This window comes from Stigmatopora argus, chromosome 8, assembly GCF_051989625.1.
Source record: "Stigmatopora argus isolate UIUO_Sarg chromosome 8, RoL_Sarg_1.0, whole genome shotgun sequence".
In the NCBI taxonomy this organism is placed as follows: domain Eukaryota; kingdom Metazoa; phylum Chordata; class Actinopteri; order Syngnathiformes; family Syngnathidae; genus Stigmatopora; species Stigmatopora argus.
The window spans coordinates 16,214,272-16,238,594 of NC_135394.1; the positions used below are offsets into that span (position 1 = coordinate 16,214,272).

At 38.3% G+C, this 24,323-nt stretch overlaps 2 protein-coding genes across 3 annotated transcripts in view; one reads left to right on the plus strand and one right to left on the minus strand.

The window, feature by feature from the left end:
• Positions 1–16,452, minus strand: part of gabrb3 (gamma-aminobutyric acid type A receptor subunit beta3) — a 34,289-nt gene extending 17,837 nt beyond the window's left edge. The window contains exon 1 of the mRNA XM_077606671.1: positions 16,134–16,452. Within this exon, the coding sequence (XP_077462797.1) occupies positions 16,134–16,240 (107 nt within the window). The 5' untranslated portion in view covers positions 16,241–16,452. The remainder of the gene's footprint in view (positions 1–16,133) is intronic.
• Positions 161–23,000, plus strand: gabra5 (gamma-aminobutyric acid type A receptor subunit alpha5). Of its 2 annotated transcripts, XM_077606677.1 has the most exons (10): positions 161–705; positions 1,935–2,019; positions 2,409–2,533; positions 4,022–4,089; positions 4,362–4,582; positions 7,343–7,425; positions 12,701–12,844; positions 18,220–18,372; positions 18,456–18,667; positions 20,974–23,000. In XM_077606677.1, exons 2-10 carry the CDS (start codon positions 1,937–1,939, stop codon positions 21,280–21,282), a joined length of 1,398 nt encoding a protein of 465 aa, XP_077462803.1. In that variant the 5' UTR covers positions 161–705; positions 1,935–1,936; the 3' UTR covers positions 21,283–23,000. The 2 variants fall into 2 exon arrangements, with proteins under 2 accessions (XP_077462803.1, XP_077462804.1); XM_077606678.1 differs by lacking the exon at positions 161–705 and having other exon boundaries at positions 1,919–2,019.
• The last annotated feature ends 1,323 nt before the right edge of the window (positions 23,001–24,323 follow it).

The window sequence follows — 24,323 nt, forward strand, 5'->3', positions numbered from 1 at the left end:
AAATAACATCTAAATAAACGACCTCTTAGCTCCAGTTAGACACATTCCAAAGCACCAAGTGCCACCTAACCTACCTTCAACACTGCGGTAAGACTGACCGATTAACCTCTCAATGTCATCCTTGTGCAATTAACAACAAAAAACATACATTTTTCCAATCCACTCCAACAATTCTCGCTGAAAAAAACACTGTAAAATATAGGTTATCCCGTTTTTTCCCCTGACATGTCCGCTTATTAGCCTCATAAAACCCATATCGGCGAGGGCCCATTGGGTCGGAATATTAGGCTAAAGCTAAATTAGATACAGCTAATTTCGAGGGATAATCGTGGGGATAACAATAAGAAATGAGCCAATCGTGTTATTCAGTGTCTCTCTCTCTCTCTTTTTTTTCTCTCTCCCCCATTTCGTCTCACCTCCCTCCCTCCTTTCATTTTCACCCCCTCCGCCACTGCGCACATCCACACAGTGCTACTTCCCACCCTCTTTCATTCGTCTCCCTCTTCTTTTATACCTTTCCATTTTTTTTCCAACGACAGCCGAAAGCAGCGACGTTAATGTCATTTGTTTGTCTTTGAGCTACGTCTATTTTGGGGGGCTACTTTTGTCTCCCCCCACGCCGAATTGGAAGCGCTGCGCCTGGAGAACCTGCTGAGGAGCAACGCTGGAGGACGCGAGGTAGTCGTCGTTGTCTTCGTCTTGAAGGTAAAGGGGGACCGCCGGCTTGGGTGGGGGGGTTCGGGGGGCTGTCAGGTGGTGGTCGTGGGGGGCGACTGGTGTTTTTAATGTGTGCGGATATGAGCATGTGTGGCGCAGAGATGCAGCTGGAGCATTTCCACGAGGCTAGGATGTTTTTAACCCATTCATATTTTGGCTAATGAACCCTGTGTTTAAAATAGGGGGTGTGGGGGGCTATATAAATTGAGTCCTGGAAAGTTGAGGGTGGGCAGGGGGGTTTTGATGTCCTGGAAATACAAAATCTTATGAATTGTTCTTTGTTCTTCTGTATGTTCTGATCAAACAGGCACTGCATGTATAAAAAAAATGTGTTGAGCAGAGGTAGCCATATAGCTGATGTTTTTTTTATATTGGAATATTAAATGTAGGTGTTTTTATTAAAAAAATTGAGGGGAAATAAAAATGGAGGGTTAGTGAAGGGGAATAGGTTTGATGATAAGACATATTAAATGATACATGGAGATAATATTGAAGATTAAACAACAATAACTGCACTTGAGGAGAATAGATTAAATGTTGAATTAAAATTGTAAATTATGAAATGAATAATACTAATGAATTAAATCAATGAATGGGAAAGTAGTCTTAATAATAAAAACAAAACATACTAGTAAATGTTACCGAGATTTTTTAAAAATGAAATATGAATGTAGATGATGAAACACCCATTGGAATTAAATAAAAAAATATATAATAATAATATACTAATGAAATTAGTTATTGAAAATAGTAAAAATTGAAAAAATAATGAATTTAGTTATGGTAATTAATTAATATGATGATAATCATGGTAACAAAAACGGAGTAACAAAATGTATTCTAAATGAAATACTTCATGAAATTCAATGAAATTATGATATGTGAATATAAACAAATAAAAAAAATAAGAAACACTCATTTGAACGTATGAAACTAAAAACATTTAAAATGACAAAAAATAAACATGTTACATTTAAAAGCAAATGAAAACACCACCAAAATAACCACGAAAAAACGGAATAATACATCTTGCAGAGAAATACGTAAGTAAAAAGTGGTAACATAAAATAAGCTTAAATTTGTCGGAATTTTGCACGTCGCAGTCAGTCGGTGAAGGAAAATCATTTGCTGTATTTTTTTGCGTTCATGCAGTTAAGTTGTGTGTTTTTTTTGTGCGTGTTTGACGCGAGATGCTGAAAAGTGTGTTTTGGCCGCAGGAATGGGCGATGGAATGCTCCGCAGCTTTGCAATGAGACACGCGTGGCTCAGTTTCTTCCTCGCCAGTCTCACCTGCCGTCTGAGGTGAGCGCACGCCGCCGCGTCGTCATCCTACCGTATTTTCTGAACTATAAGTCGCACTTTTTCATGATTTGGCTGGGCCTGCAACTAAAACTTAAGTGTTTTTTTCCCTCTCTGACCACCGAAAACCTGTTACTGTTGTTTATTTTTTAGGCTGTAGTTATCTGAAAAACTCTTAGCGAATGCCTATTTAGCCTGTTGTTTGCCATTTTACTTTTGTTACTTTAACATAGGTTTGTTCTTGGGTTTCTGATGGATAAATAAATTCCCCGTTCTAAATTGCGACTTATACTCTAGTGCAATTTATATATAAATTTTGTATTCTTTGGCTGGTGCAACTTATCTTCTGAAAAACAATGTTTATTTATTTTGTTGTTGTTGTTGTTGTACAGCCTCCAGCAGGAGGCGACAGGGACGCCCACCGATGCGGAACTAAATAACAACATCACCGTGTTCACCCGCATCTTGGATGGACTGCTGGATGGCTACGACAACAGGCTCCGCCCTGGACTGGGAGGTACCATGTAGATCGAAAAAAAATAATCACATATTTCTTTCTAGAATGTATTTTCTGCACTATAAGACTTCAATAAATGGCCTATCTTAAAATTTGTTTCATATAAGAGGAGCACCAGATTATAAAATGCAGTGGTGATGGTTGTAGTTTTAGTAGTAGTAGTAGTTGGAGTGGTAGTAGTAGTGGTAGTAGTGGTAGTAGTAGTAGTAGTGGTAATAGTCGTAGTGGGAGTAGTTGTTGTAGTAGTAGTAGTAGCAGTAGTAGTAGTGGTGGTGTTAGTGGTAGTAGTGGTAGTAGTGGTAGTAGTAGTAGTATTGGTAGTGGTAGTAGTATTGGTAGTAGTAGTAGGGGTAGTAGTAGTAGTAGTGGTAATAGTAGTAGTGGTAGTAGTTGTTGTAGTAGTAGTAGTGGTGGTGGTAGTAGTAGTATTAGTAGTAGTGGTGGTGGTGGTAGTGCTAGTAGTAATAGTAGTAGTAGTTGTTATTGTAGTACTAGTAGTAATAGTAGTAGTAGTTGTTGTAGTAGTAGTAGTGGTAGTAGTAGTAGTTGTTGTAGTAATAATAGTAGTAGTAGTTGTTGTAGTAATAATAGTAGTAGTAGTTGTTGTAGTAGTAGTGGTGGTAGTAGTAGTAGTAGTTGTTGTAGTAGTAGTGGTGGTGGTAGTACTAGTAGTAGTGGTGGTGGTAGTAGTAGTAGTTGTTGTAGTAGTATTAGTGGTGGTGGTGGTGGTAGTAGTAGTAGTAGTAGTTTCAAGTACTGTTAGGCTAGCATGCATGTTTTTGGGATGTGCGAGGAAACCGGAGTACCCGTAGAAAACCCACGCCTAGTTGATGGGTACATGATTTTTAAAAAAAAATTGAGTTCCTTTTGTATTGTGCGTCACCTGGTGGTTTTGTTGAATCTCCTTTTTCTTATGTTGTTGTTTTTGTTGTTTCTTATTTAACTGTAGTAGCGACCTGTTTAAAGCATAACCTCAATACTTAACACAAAGTACAAAAAAAGACAAAATGGTCGAAATACGTGTGTAGTTTTATGGCTTCTTTTCAATTAAAATGGTCAGCCATAATTGCCAGTTTAATAGCTTGGCAAGGTGAAAAGGAAGGAAGGAAGGCTGCCATCTGGTGGCTAAGAATTGCAACGGGTGCTTTAGAGGGACTGATTTGACTTTTCAAATGCCACTCGAGGACAAGGCTGCCCTTTAAAAATGGGACACTTCGAATTATCTTCTTTAAATAAACTAATGTATTTATTTTATTCCTCTTTTTAGAAATATATTCAGCAGGTTACCACTTGAAGACCTTAAATATTATATTATCAATTATTAAATTATCAATTGAAAAAAAACAGACACTATTTAGCAAACTATTCCACAAAGTATTTCGTTTTAAGGCCATTTTAAGGGTGCGGCTTATACGCGGGTGGCGGTTTAAAATATGATATGCATATATCTATTCCGTCTGAAAACATCTGTTCTCTCTCGTCTTTCAGAAAAGGTGACGGAGATCAAAACCAACATTTTCGTCACCAGCTTCGGTCCCGTCTCGGATACGGAAATGGTATGACCTGGTCCAGGCGGCCATTTTGAATAGCAAATGCTCTAAATGTCCATCAAACTTTGGCCCAGGGCTACGCCGTCAACGTGGGCGGAGGGCGCCACGTCCACAAACGATGATGGCCAAGCGAGAACTATTTGGCATTGCCCGTCTGTCTGTTAACTACTTCCATTTTGGTGCTCATCTGGGCCAAATCCGCCATTTTTTAAATCAAAAATTCACCATTAAAACAAGTGCATCACCCGAAATGAACTCAAGTTCTTTTCCAATTTCAGGAGTACACCATCGACGTGTTCTTCCGCCAGAGTTGGAAGGACGAACGCCTGTGCTTCGAAGGCCCCATGAAGATGCTGCCGCTCAACAACCTGCTGGCCAGCAACATTTGGACGCCGGATACGTTCTTCCTCAACGGGAAAAAGTCCATCGCGCACAACATGACCACGCCGAACAAGCTGCTGCGTTTGCAGGACGACGGCACGCTGCTCTACACAATGAGGTGCCTTTAAGTGTTATAGCAAGGGTGTCAAAGGGGCGGCCCGGGGCCAAATCTGGCCCGCCGCATCATTTTGTGCGGCCCGGGAAAGTAAATCATGAGTGCCGACTTTCTGTTTTAGGATCAAATTCAAATGAAGAGTATAGATGTATATTAAATTTCCTGATGTTGCCCCTTTTTAAATCAATAATTGTCATTTTTTAATCCATTTTTTCAGTTTTTAGTTCAAAATTCATTTTGTAAAATCTAAAAATATATTTAAAAAAAACCTTAAATAAACATTGTTTTAGATCTATAAAAAACGGAAAATTCAGGGCTTGTAATCCAGTTCTTTTAATCCATTTAATAAAAAAATATATCTAAATATTATATCTAAAATGGTCCGGCCCACATAAAATCGAGTTGATGTTAATGCGGCCCGCGAACCAACCCGAGTCTGACACCCTTGGACTAACAGTAAAAAAACAACACTGAAATCTCAAGATTAATATTGGCTCAAAATTTAACTCGTATCTCAAATTGCTCGTATGTTGGGGCACTCATATGCCGAGGTACCCCTGTAATGACAATAAAGGCTTTTGATTGATTGATAGCAGGCTAACTCAATTTTAGACATCTAGAATAATCGTGCTGGAGACGCTACGGTAAAATCCTATAACACACAGGTGTCAAAGTGGCGGCCCGGGGGCCAAATCTGGCCCACCGCATCATTTTGTGTGGCCCGGGAAAGTAAATCATGAGTGCAGACTTTCTGTTTTAGGATCAAATTAAAATGAAGATTATAGATGCATATTATATTTCCTTATTTTCCACCTTTTAAATCAATAATTGCAATTTTTTAATCCATTTTTTCTGTGTTTTTAGTTCAAAAACCATTTTTGAATCTAAAAATATATTTAAAAAAAGCAAAATTAGATCTATAAAAAACGGAATATTCAGGGCTTTTAATCCAGTTCTTTTAATCCATTTATAAAAAAAAAAATCTAAATAATATATCTAAAATGGTCCGGCCCACGTGAAATCAAGTTGACATTAAAGCGGCCCGCGAACCAACCCGAGTCTGACACCCCTGGATTAAACATATTTTTGAGTGTGTCTACATCGTAATCCAAGTCCATTTCAATTTGTTCATGTTATGTTACGAGCGCGTTGCCGTGCAAAAAGCCGACCTTCCCAGTCAAAAATGGCTTGATTACTTACACTCTCAAAGCTAGACAATGTGTTAAGAAAGATTTCGACGTGGCGGAATACATTAACACCTTTGCTTCGGTTATAGCACAACAAGGTTACATCCATTTTTAAGTGTGTATATACTAAGCAAAGTTAATTTATAAGTTAAAGCTTATGTTATATCACAGTGTCATAAAAGTGTAGCGAACCGAATGTGTCAAGTCTCTGCTAACGAACTCCATGCAATACTGTACCCAATAATATCACATTTTATTGCGGATCATAACCACTAGATCGCTATTTGTTACTTTGTGCACGTAGGTGGTGAATTTAGAACAATTAAAAACATGTTTTTCCATGGTAATACAGTGGTACCTCGACATACGATCTTAATCCGTTCCGGGACTGAGATCGTATGTCGAGCTTTTCGTAACTCGAGCGAACGTTTCCCATTGAAATGAATTAAAAACAAATTAATTCGTTCCAACTCACTGAAAAAACACCAAAAACAGGATATTGGATTGGAAAACATGTATTATTTCTTCTAATTCGCCATCTATTAACAAAGTAACACATAACTAGTGGTTTAATAGTAATAAAATGTGTTTAATAGTACTAAAATTATACGGATTTCGCAAAGGGGAGAGAGAGTCGCTCAGAGAGGGCGGGGGTTCGGGGGACTTTATCCACGGCAACGCACTCGTAACCGAACAAACAAATTTAAATTAACTTGGATTAATATATATAGACACACTCAAACATACGTTTAATGTAACTTTACACAAAACTGAATTCTAACTTTGTTTTCATTTTTTTGACCTTCGTTCTGGGCGGGTTAGCGGTTTGCCACGCCTCCACCCTCACGTTCGCTATCGATGGGCTGTTTGCTGTTGTATTCCCTTCAAAATATTCCCAAAATGATGCACACAAATGTCCTCACAATAGGATAACGCACGACCACTTGCCAACCAGAAGTAGTCTTGAATGAGCGATCGCGGGAGCTAACAGGCTAAGGAAGGAACAACAGCCTACCTACGTATTGATTGTGGGTAATGAAGTTTTATTCTGAGAAAGGGTGCCATTGGCTATCGGTGTTGTGTGCGCACGAGTATACTTCATTACCCAGAAAGCCCTCTTTTTGCCCGCATATGTGCGTTATGCGTTTCCTGGTCGAAACTCGTCTGAATAAATCGTTCAGTGCTCGTAGATATCTGTTATACACGAAAGAGATGCGGCAAAAAAAGACAGTGCGCTACAATGATAAACAGCCTCTCATGTCATGGCCACCTGGCTTGGTCGCATCTCGAAATTTTGATTGTATCTAGGGCGAATTATTCGATCGAAATTTTCATCGTTCCTCGAGCATGTCGTAGGTCGAGCTGATCGTAGGTCGAGGTACCACTGTATCCTATTTTAATTTTATTTTTTCAGAGGGTGGGAACGGATTCATTTGTATTTATAGTTATTTTCAATGGGGAAAAAATGATTTGACATACGAGCTCGGTCCCGGAACACATGAAGCTCTTATCTCAAGGTATTACAGGACTGGATGTTCAATGACGTTTTTTTTTTAAATATTTCTTCCCGTTCCAGATTGACCATCTCCGCCGAGTGCCCGATGCAACTGGAGGACTTCCCCATGGACGCACACGCTTGTCCCCTGAAATTCGGAAGCTGTAAGTAGATCAGCGGGTGTGCCCTTAAGCCGCTAAGATTAATTACGCGGGGTTTCCCCGAATTTGGCGCAGGAGAAGGAAGACGCCGTGCCAAAAGTGACTCGGATTAATTGAATGCTTGTCTTAAATACACGCTACTTTGAAACATATGCTCACAGGTCAGTTCGTCGGGTAAACAAGCGTGCGCGCACCCGATTTCAACGAGCATTCGCACCGAAACATTCATTTTTAAATGATTATTTCTGGGTTGCGTCAGTTTAATTCCGCATAATGTCAACTGTTTTTAATTTTATGACCACGGACATGTTTAGAGTGCTTTTCATTCGCTCATTTTCTGAACCGCTTATCCTCACAAGGGTGACGGGGGTGCTGGAGCATATCCCAGCTCACTACAGGCACCACTATGATTCGCCAGCCAATCACAGGGCACGACGACCAATCACTCAGGGCCAATTTAGAGTCGTGAATTAGCTTAGCATGCATCTTTTTGGGATGTGGGAGGAAACCGGAGTACCCGGAGAAAACCCACGCTGGATTTGAACCCAGGACCCCAGAGCACTAGCCACATTAGCCGCCGATTTATATTTTATTTTATTCATGATATGGATTTCTTTTTTTTTTTTTACAATATTTATATTTTATTTTATTCATGATATTCATTTCTTGATTTTTTTTACAATATATTTTTTTCTTTTATTCATTATATTCATTTCTTGATTTTTTTTACAATATTTATATTTTATTTTATTCATTATATTCATTTCTATATTTGTTTTACAATGTTTATATTTTATTTTATTCATTATATTCATTTCTATATATATTTTTTACAATATTTATATTTTATTGTATTCCTTATATTCATTTTTTTTACAATACCCGCAGAAAACCAACGCAGGCCCGAGAGAACATGCAAATGTAGACCCAGAAAGGTATCAAAATTTAAAACAAAATTAGAATTAAGTTTAGTGTAAATTTAGATTAAACCACGTGTCAAAGTGGCGGCCCGGGGGCCAAATCTGGCCCGGCGCATCATTTTGTGTGGCCCGGGAAAGTAAATCATAGGTGCCGACTTTCTGTTTTAGGATCAAATTAAAATGAAGAGTATAGATGTATATTAAATTTCCTGATATTCCCCCTTTTAAATCAATAATTGTCATTTTTTAATCCATTTTTTCTGTGTTTTTAGTTCAAAAATCATTTTGTAAAATCTAAAAATATATTAAAAAAACGCTGAAATAAACATTGTTTTAGATCTATAAAAACTGCATATTCAGGGCTTTTAATCCAGTTCTTTTAATCCATTTATTTAAAAAAATCTAAATATTTTATCTAAAATGGTCTGGCCCACTGTTTACAATGCAACTTTAATATATTCTAAAATTTAAAATGATATCTAACCCAATTTCTCGTGAATAATTAGCATATGAAACAAAAAAATCGGAGAATTGAGCATTATTAAAATGAATTTATTGATTTTGATGAGGTTTAACCCTGAATTTCACTATTTATGATGCTAAGAGACATTTTAAGAAAAAAACATAAAGTGTTAAGTTAGAAAATAAAAAAGGAAGGGGGGGGTTAAAATTAGGGAAATAATGCTACAATGATAGCCGTGTCCATTTCTGTCTTTTTTTGGCTGACATTGTTAATAGTATATCTTCTGCTTTTAGCTGGGTTATGTAACCGTATTAAAGGCGTAGCTGACACAAGAATAGAAAAAAAACAACAATGCTAACTTCCGAGCTGCTTAGTGGGGTTTTTTTTTGGAAAGCCCTTACAAAAAGATATTTTTTGAAAAATCTGTTGTATGAGCCTTGGATCCGCTATCAGCTCCGTATCCGGTTTCCCGCGACTCCATTAACCCCAGCTAATCCTTTGACCCCACGGACGGCGCCCGCCCGGCCGGCCATCCCACTTTCACCCATTCCGCTGCTCCAGGCGTTCTTGGACACATTAATCACCTCTCCCCGCTCCCGCTAAGCTACTATCGCTAGCTGGGGAACTGTAAGCTTTCTACTCTGGAAGTCAGACTTTTTTTAAACACACGGGCTTGTATCAAAATACGACCCACGCGAGTCATAGCCAGCAGACTCGATACTGCGATAATCTGATTCAACTGTAGACATTTTTAGAAAAGCCAAGTGCACACTTCTAGCGGTTTTCGAGTATTTTCTTCTATTATTTTAAAGTTTCCACTCATTTTCTGAACCACTTTATCCTCACTAGGGTAGCGGGGGGTGCTGGAGCCTATCCCAGCTGACGGGCGGGGGACACTCTGAATTGGTGGCCAGCCAATCACAGGGAACAACGACACAAACAGCAAATCAGTCATAGAAAGGGGGAATTTAGAGTGTCCAATAAGCCTGCGATGCATGTTTTTGGAATGTGGGAGGAAACCAGAGTACCCGGAGAAAACCCACATAAGAACATGCCAACTCCACACAGTTGGACCGACCTGGATTTGAACCCAGGAACCAAGAGCGCTAAGCACACGAGCCGTCGGGCCGCCTATTTGTATTTTATTTTATTCATTATATTCATTATTTTTTAAACAATATTTATATTTTATATTTAATTTTATTCATTATATTCATTTTTTTACAATATTTATATTTTATTTTATTCATTCTATTCATTTATTTCTTTTTTTTACAATATTTATATTTTATTTTATTCATTATATTCATTTATTTCTTTTTTTACAATATTTATATTTTATTTTATTCATTATATTCATTTTTTGACAATATTTATATTTTATATTTTATTTTATTCTTTCTATTCATTTTTTTTACAATATTTATATTTTATTCATTATATTCATTTTTTACAATATTTATATTTTATATTCTTCATTATATTTATTTTACAAAATGTATATTTTATTTTATTCATTATATTCATTATATTTATTTATTTATTTTACAAAATGTATATTTTATTTTATTCATTATATTCATTATTTTTTTACAATATTTACATTTTATTGTATTTTTTGTAGTTATTTATTTAAATATGTATATATATTTTATATTTTATTTATAAATTTATTTATTTATTTTTAAAAATTTATATTTGATATTTTTTATATCTTGTTTTATATATATATATATATAAAATATTTTTTAGGCTACAAGCTCTCTTGTTTAACAGGCAATTAAAATAATTGTTTACATTTATTCGATTCTTTAGTAAGTGTATTTTCCGGACTATAAGTGGCACTTTTTTTCACCATTTGGACAGACAATGAAGTGTAAAATTGCAAGACGCGCTAATGTTGTCCCCGGCTGGTCAGAGACAATAATCCTAGTGGGTCTGAGGTCAATCTGGGGATATTGAAGACAATCTGCGAAGTCTTCTGACACCACAGCTGGGATTAGTGCTGGTAGATTGGACCACAGAGTGCCGCGCTAACACACACACGCGCAGATTTAGCCACGGGGTGATGATGCTTAGCGATTGCTTTCACACTCACAAGCGCACACTATCGCACACTTTACGTAAATTTGATGCACTAGCGGGTATAGATCCAAAATTGGTTTTAGAAAATTGCTTTTGACACAATTAGGAGGGAAAAGCAAAGGTTAAAGGATGTTGAAATGTTGCATTTTGGCTAACGTTTTTGCTAACGTGTTTTGCTAACCCCCTTCTTTTCCTTTTTAGTTCAAACAGATAAGAATAAAATGCAAATACATTTAAAAAAAATCAAAAATACAAAGGTATATTTGCTTTTCAAAGACCCTAAAAGAGGATTTGAATCTCTATAAATGCTTTATTGACCATCAGAAAAGCTGTTAATTCACTAGTCAATTCGTTTTGCTAGCTAGTTTTTGGACTGATGCTAGTGCTATGTTAGCACGCAGTCTGAAATGAAATCCTGGGAGTCACGTGACTTCCAGGCAGCACAGGTGGCTAAAAAAAGAATGACACTTGTCCGTTAGCGAATAAAACACGCAGATTAACGGTCAATTCATGTCACTGTGGTTATTGCAGTCAAAGATTTAAAGAGCACAAGTCCAATAAAACCAAAAGTCATGTAGCCTATAAATTACTCAACCACAGTACACTAACTATTCCTGGCTGGTTTTTAATGTTAGTTTTAATGGAAGAGGACTGTCAATTTTGTTTAGAGCACCAATGTCTCAAAGTGGCGGCCCGGGGGCCAAATCTGGCCCGCCGCATCATTTTGTGTGGCCCGGGAAAGTAAATCATGAGTGCCGACTTTCTGTTTTAGGATCTAATTGAAATGAAGAGTATATATGTATATTACATTTCCTGATTTTCCCCCTTTTAAATCAATCATTGTCATTTTTTAATTCATTTTTTCTGTGTTTTTAGTTCAAAAATCATTTTGTAAAATCTAAAAATATATTTAAAAAGCTAAAATAAACATTGTTTTAGATCTATAAAAAAATAAATATTCAGGGATTTTGATCCAGTTCTTTTAATCCATTTATTTAAAAAAAAATCGAAATATTATATCTAAAATGGTCGGGCCCATATGAAATTGAGTTGACGTTAACGCGGCCCGCGAACCAAGCCGAGTCTGACACCCTTGGCTTAGAGGGAATATTATTATGAGTAAAGAGTTTATCAATTCATTATTTTATTGGATCGACCCGTTGGTAAAGTGGTTACCGCGATGGGCTTGCAGTTCAGGGGTCGTGGGTTCGATCCCAAGTGGGTCCTCACTGTGTGTTCTTTCCAGGCTTGTGTGGGGTTTTGTCCAGGTACTCCGGTTTCCTCACACATTCCCAAAACATGCATGCTAGGCTAATTGTATGCTAACTGAGTGTTAACGTCAACTCGATTTCATGTGGGCCGGACCATTTTAGATATAGTATTTAGATTTTTTTTAATAAATGGATTAAAAGCCCTGAATATTCAGTTTTTTATAGATCTAAAACAATATTTATTTTAGCTTTTTTATCTATATTTTTAGATTTTACAAAATGATTTTTGAACTAAAAACACAGAAAAAATGGATTAAAAAATTACAATTATTGATTTAAAAGGGGAAAATCAGAAAATTTAATATACATCTATACTCTTCATTTTAATTTGATCCTAAAACAGAAACTCGGCACTCATGATTTACTTTCCCGGGCCACACAAAATGATGCGGCGGGCCAGATATGGCCCCTGGGCCGCCACTTTGACACATGTGGGTTAGTATATAGGCTAGGATAGGCTCCAGCTGTTTTTTTAAAGCAACAGTGCTGCCCTGGTTTTGCCAAATTTTGATCAGGGCTAAAATTTGACTCTTCCTCAGATGCCTACCCGGTTTCAGAGGTCGTCTACACGTGGGATAAAGGGGCGGCCAAGTCGGTGGTGGTCGGGGAGGAAGGCTCCCGTCTCAACCAGTACCACCTGATTGGTCAGACGGCTGGCACAGAGGACATCTCCACCAGCAGAGGTGAGCGCCCACCAATTCCATTACACATCATAGTCTGATCCCGCCCACATCTTCCATTTGATAGTTCACAAGCAGGGGTTTAGAACCAAAAGATAATTGTTGCGCTATTAAAAAATACTATTTTGAAAAATGGGTTTTTAACAAATAAAAGATTGAGTTTACAAACAAAAATGCAATCACTCGCTTATTAGGATCCGACAGCTGTTTCTGGCTACCATAAAAAAAATTCAACTCTCTACCTTGCACGGTTTGGACAAACTTAGCGAGAGAATCTTAACATACACACACACACACATAAATCCTGCGTCTATGCTTCAATTCGGCGATGATATCCGTCCAGGTAAATAACAAAACATTATCCAGCATATGCAGCAGTCAAGATGCTATCCTGCTAAATCTTAACCTAGCAACCGCTAGCATGTTCATTCTTTCATCTTCCGTACCACACCGGGTTGCCAGATTCTATCCCAGCTGACTTTGAGCGAAGGCAGACGACACCCTAGACCGGTCGCTTGCCCGCACCGAAGTCAGCCAGGTGAACCCCTACACCATCGGGTGGCGCTAGCATGTTCTATCTCAAGGGTGTCAGACCGGGTTGGTTCGCGGGCCGCTTGAACGTCAACTTGATTTCATGTGCGCCGGACCATTTCAGATATAATATTTAGATATATTTTTTTATAAATTGATTAAAAGAACTGGATTAAAAGCCCTGAATATTCCGTTTTTTATAGATCTAAAACAATGTTTATTTTAGCTTCTTTTATATATTTTTAGATTTTACAAAAGGATTTTTGAACTAAAAACACAGAAAAATGGATTTAAAAAATGACAATTATTGATTTAAAAGGGGGAAAATCTGGAAATTTAATATACATCTATACTCTTCATTTTAATTTGATCCTAAAACAGAAAGTCAACGCTTTAACGTCAACTTGATTTCACGTGGGCCGGAACATTCTAGATATAATATTTAGATTTTCTTTATATAAATGGATTAAAAGAACTGGAGTTTTTGTATAGATCTAAAACAATGTTTGTTTTAGCTTTTTTTTTTTAGATATTTTTAGATTTTACAAAATGATTTTTGAACAAAAAACACAGAAAAAATGGATTAAAAAATGACAATTATTGATTTAAAAGGGGGAAAATCAGGAAATGTAATATACATCTATACTCTTCGTTTTAATTTGATCCTAAAACAGAAAGTCAGCACTCATAATTGACTTTCCCGGGCCACACAAAATGATGTGCCGGGCCAAATTTGGCCCCCGGGCCGCCACTTTGACACACGGGTGGCACTAGCATGTTCTATCTTATTATTTTTCCAGCCCGTGGCGTTACCCAGACGTTGTTGGGGGCAAATGTTTTCAAATCAAGCCTTAGAGGGAAGGCGAATGAATCAGGCGGATTTGGTCAGGGCCTCCTACACGAGCGCCAGCTGTCCCCGTCCCACCCCCGCCCTTGACGAGCTTTCGTCTCAGGGTGAAGCGGTGGGGGGACCACTTATCCAGCATCCCTATTGGGTATGCCGGCCGGCTTAATCCCCACGAGGGCTCATCAGTCAGTTGTGCTTTTACCGAGTGACGTCACGACGGAGCCACTACCATAAAGTAGGATGCAACACCCCCCCCCAACTAAGGTCAGATATAAAAAAAATGTTGCTACGTCACTTTTTTAAAAATTGAATTTCTAATCCATTAAAATTGCGTTTTAGAGCCCACGACAGGTGTCCCAATATTTATGAGCATAACTGGATAAGGTCAAGCCTAGTTTTTGTGTCTTATTAATCTAATTTGTCAGCTACATAACTCTTCTATTATACTTATATTTGGTGCCCTGATCCGGTTATCCTCACAAGGGTTACTGGGGTGCCGGAGTCTACCCCAGCTAACAATGTACACTTTAATTGGCTGCCGCCCAATCGCATGGCACAATGAGAGAAGCTATCGTTAGCAACGGTAAGGAAAATTTTGAGTGTCCAAAGCCTTTTTTTGGGGACGTGGGAGGAAACCGGAGTACACGGAGAAAACCCACGCAAGCCAGGGGAGAACATGCAAACTTCCTATAGTAAGGACCAACCCGGGATCGAACCCTCGACCCCAGAATGGTGAGCCCGAGGCGCCAACCACTGCTCAATTTATGACGTTTTGATTAGTTATTAATGATGTCATTCACCTAGGAGGGCGGCCCGGTGGAGTGAGTGGTTAGCGCAGGGGTGTCAGACTCGGGTTGGTTCACGGGCCGCTTTAACGTCAACTTGATTTCACGTGGGCCGGACCATTTTAGATATAATATTTAGATTTTTTTGGGGGGAAAGGGATTAAAAGCCCTGAATGTTCCGTTTTTTATAAATCTAAAAGAATGTTTATTTGAGCTTTTTTTTAAATATATTTTTAGATTTTACAAAATGATTTTTGAACTAAAAACACAGAAAAAATGGATTAAAAAATGACAATTATTGATTTAAAAGGGGGAAAATCAGGAAATGTAATATACATCTATACTATTCATTTTAATTTGATCCTAAAACACAAAGTCGGCACTCATGATTTACTTTCTCGGGCCACAAAAAATGATGCGGCGGGCCAGATTTGGCCCCCGGGCCGCCACTTTGACACGTGGGTTAGCGCGTAGGCCTCGTGGTTCTGGGGTCGTGGGTTCAATCCCGGCTTGGTCCTCATTCTGTGGAGTTCGCATGTTCTCCCCGTGCCCGCGTGGGTTTTCTCCGGGTACTCCGGTTTTCTCCCACATTCTAAAAACATGCATGGTAAATTTCCCCTAGCTAAGTGTGATTGGTTGTTTGTCTCCTTTTGCCCTGCGATTGGCTGGCCACCGATTCAGGGTGTCCCCCGCCTCTGGCTCAGAGACAGCTGGGATTGGCTCCAGCACCCCCGGCGAGGATAAAACGGTTCAGAAAATGAGATGAGATTCACCTGGAATAAAAGGATAAGAATAGCATAGATGCACTATGGTCGGGAGGAGGTCTCACTGGGAATAACAGTAGTAAATCTGACGTAGATGATCTATCCGAGAGGGTTCCCTCTGGATCACGCAAACAAGGTTCAAATCCCGCCGTCACGGCAACGGCTTTCTTCTTTTCTCCCGGGCAGACGGAGCCTTTAGCCTTAATTAACGCCTTTAATCTGAGGCACAAAACCCTCTTTAAGCGGCTCCAGAATAGCTCGCAGTCACCCTCGGACCGACGCCTCGAGACCCAAACGACGACGGCGAGAATCGCGGCGGGGGTGGGATTCCGTCCGTTCCCGGGCCAAACGGCGACGGCGCTCACCAGTTGACCAGCATGGCCGCGTTGTTCTCGGCGACAAAGGGCAGCTCGCCGCAGACGCTCCAGAATCCAAGCGTTAAAGTCCACCAAATCTGCATGGTTTTCTTCATTTTTGACTTTTCCGCATCTTCCCCATTCGCGTCGAAAAGAAAAAAAAAGGGGGCGGGGTCAAACGCGAGCGACGCCGGGGCGACGCCGGCGCCACCGAGCTCGTCTGACGGTCGCCCGCCCGCTCGCCGAAGTCATGACGGATGCCCAACTTTTTTTCCCCGCGGGTGTCCCACGGGCGGCGCCGACCCCCCCGCCCTACTTGCTCCGCCTCCCGCCGCTTCGGTAGTCGCGGCGCCCGGCTCAGGAGAGGATGTGCCAATCCAGAGAGGACACACACAGGATGCAGATTGTGACCGGGGGATTAACGGGACGGGGGGAAAAAATCGGATTTTGCCAGGAGAAAGCGACAGTCATCTGTGGATTTTTTTTCACTGGGGAGGAAATAAAATGCAATCTCCCGTTGGTTAACAGGATGATGATGAGGAGGATGAGGATGAAGACTCGCCCGGCAACCTAGTTATTCGGACTTGACTTTACGTGATAAGAGCGGGATAACGTCCGCTGAATCCAGGAAATTTTCAACAACAAGAGCGAGAGGAAACAGGAAGTGCCTTGTCGCAATTTAGATCATTTTAATTTAAAAAAAAAACCATACAAACAAGAGAACTAGGACAAAAAATACAAAGTTAAAAGGGGAGACGCACACTGACAAACATCATTCATCAGGAAACGAGACTTGCACGAGGACGTGCACAAACACGGGGTTTAAATACACACGGGGTTGATGGCAATCACAAACACGCCCAATTCAATGCTTTTATTGTCACCATACATGTATAATGAGATTTCAAGCTTCACCACCAAGTGCACAAATAACAACAAAAAATAATAATTATAAAACAATTGAATAAATATTTAAATAAGTAACAAATAAATCCCCATCTAGCAAGCCAACAAAATTTACAGTACCCCCTCCCTCTTAAGGGACAAATCCCAGGCGTCCCAAAACAAAAAAATTCCTCAAAAAGGGTGGCAGGGGTGCCGGAGCCTATCCCGGCACATTGTCCAGCTGCAAAAAAAAACCCTAAATATCCAAAATATGACAAAAAAACTTAACCATGGGGTCGTCCGGGCCCCCCCGCTCCGGGCTAGGATGTATTGATCCGAATATAAGACGATATATTTTGCATTGAAATAAGACTGTTGGTTTTCTTACTTTCAGGGTCGAGACATTATACCCATTCACAACGCTAGATGGCGCCAGATAATGTTAAACCGAATGCTGAACACTTTTTGCAGTTTTTGCAATTTTGTTGTTTCATGACAGTAGATTAGTTCAAAAAGTAAAAACATTTACAAATGCAGTTGCACTTTAGTGTAGATATTTAAATGTTCACATATTAAGATGTGATAGACATTTTTTGCATGATTTGAATGACACAAAATAACATCTCTCGAATATATCATTATAGTCATTTATTTCAGATGTACTCTCAGTATTTTCTGTATAAAAAAAACCTATAAAAACATTTAGTGTTCAAAAAGTCTATTTCCCAAACTTGAGTCTTGCAAAAACGCTAGATGGCGCCAGAAATCTTCAAACCGAATGCTGAACACTTTTTGCAGTTTTTGCAATTTTGTTGTTTTATCACAGTAGATGAGTTTATTTCCATTTCAAAAAGCAAAAGCCATTCATTTGCACTTTAGTTGACATTTTAAATGTTCCCATAATAAGATGTGATAGACATTTTTTGCATGATTTTAATGAGGCAAAATAACATGCTTTTTCTCTCCAATATATTACTATTATCATTTTTTTCGGATAAACTCATTATTTTCTGTATAAAATTTGAATTTGGTGTTCAAAACGTTATTTTTAAAACTCCATTCTTCAACAGGAGGGAATTGTCTTATCATCGGGATCGTCTTATATTCGGGATCGTCTTATATTCGGGCCAATACGGCATTTGTGCTCATGTGAAAGCGACACCCACAAACCGAGATAACGCCCCGCCCCTTGTCTTTTTCCATCGCTTAGGTCAGTACACGGTGATGATGGCTCACTTCTACCTGAAGAGGAAGATCGGCTACTTCGTCATCCAGACGTACATGCCTTGCTTCATGACCGTCATCCTGTCGCAGGTTTCCTTCTGGCTTAACCGCGAGTCCGTGCCCGCACGCACCGTCTTCGGTAAGAAAAATTCCGTAGTCTGGGTCGACCGGGTCTGAAAAATAATAATAATAATAACCCAACATTGTTGTCGTCTGGCGCAGGAGTGACCACGGTGCTGACCATGACCACGCTCAGCATCAGCGCCCGCAACTCGTTGCCCAAAGTGGCCTACGCCACCGCCATGGACTGGTTCATCGCCGTGTGCTACGCTTTTGTTTTCTCCGCCCTCATCGAGTTCGCCACCGTCAACTACTTCACCAAGAGGAGCTGGGCTTGGGACGGCAAGAAGGCCATGGAGGCCCAACAGCCTAAAGTCAGTCACATTACATTCCGTACCAATCAATTCAATTCAATACTTTTATGGTCACCATACAAGGACAGTCGTACCTCTACTTACGATCTTAATTCATTCCGGGATTGAGCTCGTATGTTGATCTTCTCGTAACTCGAGCGAACGTTTCCCATTGAAATGAACTAAAAACTAATTAATTCGTTCCAACCCTCTGAAAAAACACACCAAAACAGGATATTGGATTGGAAAAACATTTTTATTTGTTCGAATTCGCCATCTATTGATAAAGTAACAAATAACAAGTGGTTTAATAAATAAAATAATCACTTTTCCCTCAGTTTTGAAATAAAAAACAATCCCTTTTTCCCCATCTGTTTAAAAATAAAAAATAAAATAATGACTTTTTTCCCTCCGTTTTAAAATAAATATAAAATAACTTTTTTTCCCTCAGTTATGAAATAAAAAATATAAATAGTTACTTTTTCTCTACATTTTAAAATAAAAAAACAATCCTTTTCCCATCTGTTTAAAAATAAAAAATAAAATAATAACTTTTTTCCCTCCATTTTAAAATAAATATAAAATAACTTTTTTCCCTCAGTTTTGAAATAAAAAATATAAATAGTTACTTTTTCTCTACATTTTAAAATAAAAAAACAATCCTTTTCCCATCTGTTTTAAAATGAAAAATAAAATAATGACTTTTTTCCCTCCGTTTTAAAATAAAAAATCAAATAGTTACTTTTTCTCTACATTTTAAAATAAAAAACAATCCTTTTCCCATCTGCTTTAAAATAAAAATAAAATAATGACTTTTTCCCTCCGTTTTAAAACAAAAAATAAAATGACTTTTTTCCCTCCATTTTAAAAAAAAATCACTTCCCCCTCTATTTTGACACAAAAATAATTACTCCCACGCCTCCGTTTTAAAATAAAAAAAGAATAACTTTTTCCCCCTCCCTTTTGATAAAATCCTGACTTTTCCCCCTCCAATAAATCCCAATGTAAGACATGTGATAGGTTTATTATTAATACACTTTAATCAAAACAGGGAGACATCATTAACATACTCTGGCCCACAACTTGCAAGGAAAATCACTCCCGACTCGCCCTCGTCCAGGATGATTCTAAAGAAACGGCATCTTCCTCTGTCAATTTAGTCGGCGCATAATCAAAACATTTGAGGTAATCTGATTCAAACAATTGCATAACCTAACCGAATAACACCATTAAGGTCAAAAAACAACTGCCACAACAATCCCATATTAGATCGGAACCAAAAACACCTGCGTAAGAATTTGCACAAGTAAACATACAAAGTGACCCGAGCGGATCGGAAACCAAAACAACTGCGTAAGAATTTGCACAAATAAGCATAATCATTTCTTTACAAGGTAAACAGAGCAACGGTATTTTTAAACAATAATGCGAGTATTTTCGGAAGTTGATTCGATTATCGCCATCTGCCGGAATCCAAGTCTAAGCAATTTAAGAGTCCCTTGCAGATCTTCATATCCAACTCAGATCAACAGTCTCGGCCTGGAACATGGTGTCCTGTTCGCTCAATAGTCCTGAAAACAATTAACTGGCCTCGAAAGCAGCTGTGGGGGGGGAAAGTGTCCTCGAGCTTACTCGGTCCCAACATAAAGTATAGCACAAATTAATTTATAGCTTCATTACCTATTAAATGCTTAATGAACATATAGTAATATCCCAGAATAAACCCAACAACATCTAAATCAGGGGTCGGGAACCTTTTTGACGAAGAGAGCCACAAACAATTCATATTTTCCAATGTTATTCCTTGTGAGCCATACTACCAATTTAAAAGTCAAAATACAGACATGTAAACGAGTGCCTTTTCAATTTTTTTTGGTCATTTCACCACTTTTAAAGTGGAAAAAAATGAATATTTTTTAAAAGATTCTTATGCTGTTGCTAATCAATGAGAGGATGCATTCCAGAAGAGTCTACTGTAAAAAAATGAAGATTAAAGCAAAAAAAGGAAGATTAAAGCAAAAAAATGAAGATTAAAGCAAAAAAAATGAAGATTAAAGCAAAAAAATGAAGATTAAAGCAAAAAAAATGAAGATTAAAGCAAAAACATGAGGATTAAAGCAAAAAAATGAAGATTAAAGCAAAAAAAAATGAAGATTAAAGCAGTTCTAGATGTAATATCTCAGTTCTGTCAACAGCGATTTACATATTTTAGCCCACAGGTTAGCAAAGAGCCAGATGCACCCATCAAAAGAGCCACATGTGGCTCCCGAGCCATAGGTTCCCTACCCCTGATCTAAATGAACAAAGTGTCTTTTTCCCCCAAACAGCGAAAGGACCCATTGGCGCTGTCCAAGAAGCCCAACAACGCCTGCGCGGCCGGCGTCAACTACACGGCCAACCTGACCAAGGACGCCTCGGTGTCCACCATTTCCAACAGCACGTCGGCGGTGCAGCTCAAGGCGGCAGCGGCGGCGGCGCCCGAATCCAAGGGCGCCGACCCCAAGAAGACGTACAACAGCGTGAGCAAGATCGACAAAATGTCCCGCATCGTTTTCCCCGTCCTCTTCGGCACCTTCAACCTGGTCTACTGGGCCACCTATCTCAACCGGGAGCCCGTCATCAAGGGCGCCGTTTAGCCGCGACTGACCCCCCCCCCCCCCCCCCCCCCCCCCCACGTTCCCCAAAAAGTCACCCGTCTTATTTTAAAATGTATTATTTATTTTTTAATTCGTCGCATGTCGCTTCTGCTCCCCTTAATGAACCTTTCCTTCATTTTTCCACATTTTAGCATTTGGATTTAACGATTGTTCACCCAGAGACCTTTAGGTGGCGTTTGGCTTTTCCAGGGGTGCTTCAGCCATTTCCCGGGGGTTTTCCTAAGACGAGATTTGGTTCCACGGCTACAAAATAAGAGCCGAAAACAGACGGGTGAGTTGGAATTTCAAAATAAGTCAAACGTAGAGCCAAAACGAGTGGTTAGCGCGTTGGCCTCGTGGTTTCTGGACTCGTGGGTTCGATCCCAGGTGTGGAGTTTGCATGTTCTCCCCTGGGCTCGCGTGGGTTTTTACGCCGGGTACTCCGCTTTCCTCCCACGTTCCAAAAAAACATGCATGCTAGGCTAGGCTAGCTGCTTTAACACTCTAAATTGCCTAACCCTAGCTATGATTGATTGTTCTTTGTCTTCTTGTGCCCTGTGATTGGCTGGGTAAGATGGGATAGGCTCCAGCACCCCCACCCCGCGAGCCTAGGGAGGATAAAGCGGCCTTGCCTTTTTAGTCATTATTTAAGTACAATGAAATTTAAAGCCTCATCTTAAGTAGTTATAAAAATATTTATATACAAATGTGGCTAAAGTAGTTAGCAACATAACGAGCTAGCGTCCTTAAAATTCAACCCGTTATGATTAATAAACCCACAAAAAAAGAATCAAGAAATATTGCCAAAAAGGGCACAGGAAGTCAGACTTTTATTTTGAAATGAACAATTTTTGTGAACATTTTGGGGCAAATTTACACTATTTTAAAAATTCGGTTCCCCATTTAAACCCACACAAAAAAACAAGAATCAAAAAATTTGGTTTCACAAAAATCATGTCCTAACACACAAAAAAATAAAATAACAATAACTTTCCAACAATCAAACGTAAACCCCAAAAAATAAAGTAACAACCAAAAAAATTGACATTTTTTGGGGGAAACTGAACTTTTTTTTTCCACGCAAAGTGGGCGGAGCATGGCAGCCAGGCCAAATGCTATGCAAAACTTATTATTAGCCCACAGCAGCTTGTTTATGTTTTTTTTTTTTTTAATTATTTGTTTTTTGTACAAATAAGAATTTGTCGCAAAGCCATGTCCACCAACGTATTTTGCCTTCAGAGTGTTTTTTTTAGCACTCTTAACTTGTTCTGGCTTCTCTTAATTCTTGCAATTTTCTTGCTGCTTTTTTCAGAACATCATTAGCAAGTATTAAAAATTTTCTTGTATTAAAAAAAAACAAAAAAAATTATCTAGGTCGTATTTTTTCCTTTTTTTGTCCGCGTCAAAACAGAATCAATTTTTTTTCATTGAAATCCGGATTCGGATGAAGGATTTTTTGGTCAAAAACTCGCTTTCGCACTGTTTCATTTCGCCGTGGCTTTAATATTTTTCAATTTAATTTTTTGAAATAACATTTTTCCTTGCTTCAAATGTGTTCTGTACGTATATTTCCATTTATTCAGCAGCTAAAAACCACCACGCTAGTCTCGGAGTGGCTTTAGTTTTTGATAGAATACAGTGACGCCTTGTAATTTATTGTTGTTTTTATGAGTTGTAAAAAAAAAATAGATATAAAAATAAAAGAAAATAAAACACAAGCATTTGTTCCAGTTATGAAAAATGAATGCAATGTATATGCCTCCTGAGTGGCCTGTCACAATTTTAAAAGAACCTTTTTGGTAGCACATGGATGTATTATACTTATATTATCATATGGAAGTGCATTTTTAATATGGGCTGTTCTTTAAATGCAAATATCTGAAGCAATAAATAATGCTTTCTCTGAAAAAAGTGACATTATTCATGCAACAGTTTCTTTTAGATCAAATGGATTTTTTTTTAGGCTTTTTAATCGTTAAGAACAATTTTAAAGAGAATAAAAAATTGATTTTTTTCCCTTAGAAATCAACAATCAAAAGAAAATGTGCCCATTTTATTTGGCTAAATTCAACGTATTTAGCCACGCCTCCTATCCAGAAAAAAAACACAACTTTTTAACAGTGACAATGGATGAGGTACACTTGATAGTTTTAGTTTCATCATTATTTTTCTTATTTTTCCCCATTTTACAGATAGATACAGACTACTTTTATAGGGCTTTATTATTTTTTTCCCCTGTTTTCACTCATTTATTTAATTCAAAGGAGTACAGTAATCCCTCGATTATCGCGGTTAATGTAGAGCAGACATGGTCGCGATAAACGAAAAACCGCAAAGTAGGGTCACCTCTGTTAATTTTTTTTTAATTAAAAAAAAAAAAAAACTTCAGTGCTGAGTTCTAGTAGCAAGTACAGGACAAGGGGCGTGGCTTCTGCTTGCAAGTTTCGCCGTGGATTTTCACATTTTTATTGACTTACAATGTATATATATATATATATATATATATATATAAATAATATATATATTTAAAAAAAAATCAAAAACAAACAAAAAACAAAAACTTTTTTTTTTTTTTTTTTACTTCAGTGCTGAGTTCTAGTAGCAAGCGGAGGACAGGGGGCGTGGCTTCCGCTTGCGAGTTTCACCATGGATTTTCACATTTTTATGAACTTACAAAAAAAATGATTATATATCTATATTTAAAAAAACAAAAACAAAAAAAAAAAAATTGGTTAGTTTTTTAGGTTTTTTTTACTTCAGTGCTGAGTTCTAGTAGCAAGCGGAGGACAGGGGGCGTGGCTTCCGCTTGCGAGTTTCACCATGGATTTTCACATTTTTATGAACTTACAAAAAAAATTATAATATATATATATATATTTTTTAAAAAAATAAACAAACAAAAAAACAACAAAAAATGGTTAGTTTTTTAATTTTTTTTAACTTCAGTGCTGAGTTCTAGTAGCAAGCGGAGGACAGGGGGCGTGGCTTCCGCTTGCGAGTTTCACCATGGATTTTCACATTTTTATGAACTTACAAAAAAT

Excerpts from the sequence above, each read along its gene's own strand:
- gabra5 (XM_077606677.1), top strand. The coding sequence starts at position 1,937 with ATGGGCGATGGAATGCTCCGCAGCTTTGCAATGAGACACGCGTGGCTC. Across the intron at positions 12,845-18,219 it reads GGACATCTCCACCAGCAGAG|GTCAGTACACGGTGATGATG; the intron begins GTGAGCGCCCAC and ends TCCATCGCTTAG. Across the intron at positions 18,668-20,973 it reads TGGAGGCCCAACAGCCTAAA|CGAAAGGACCCATTGGCGCT; the intron begins GTCAGTCACATT and ends TCCCCCAAACAG.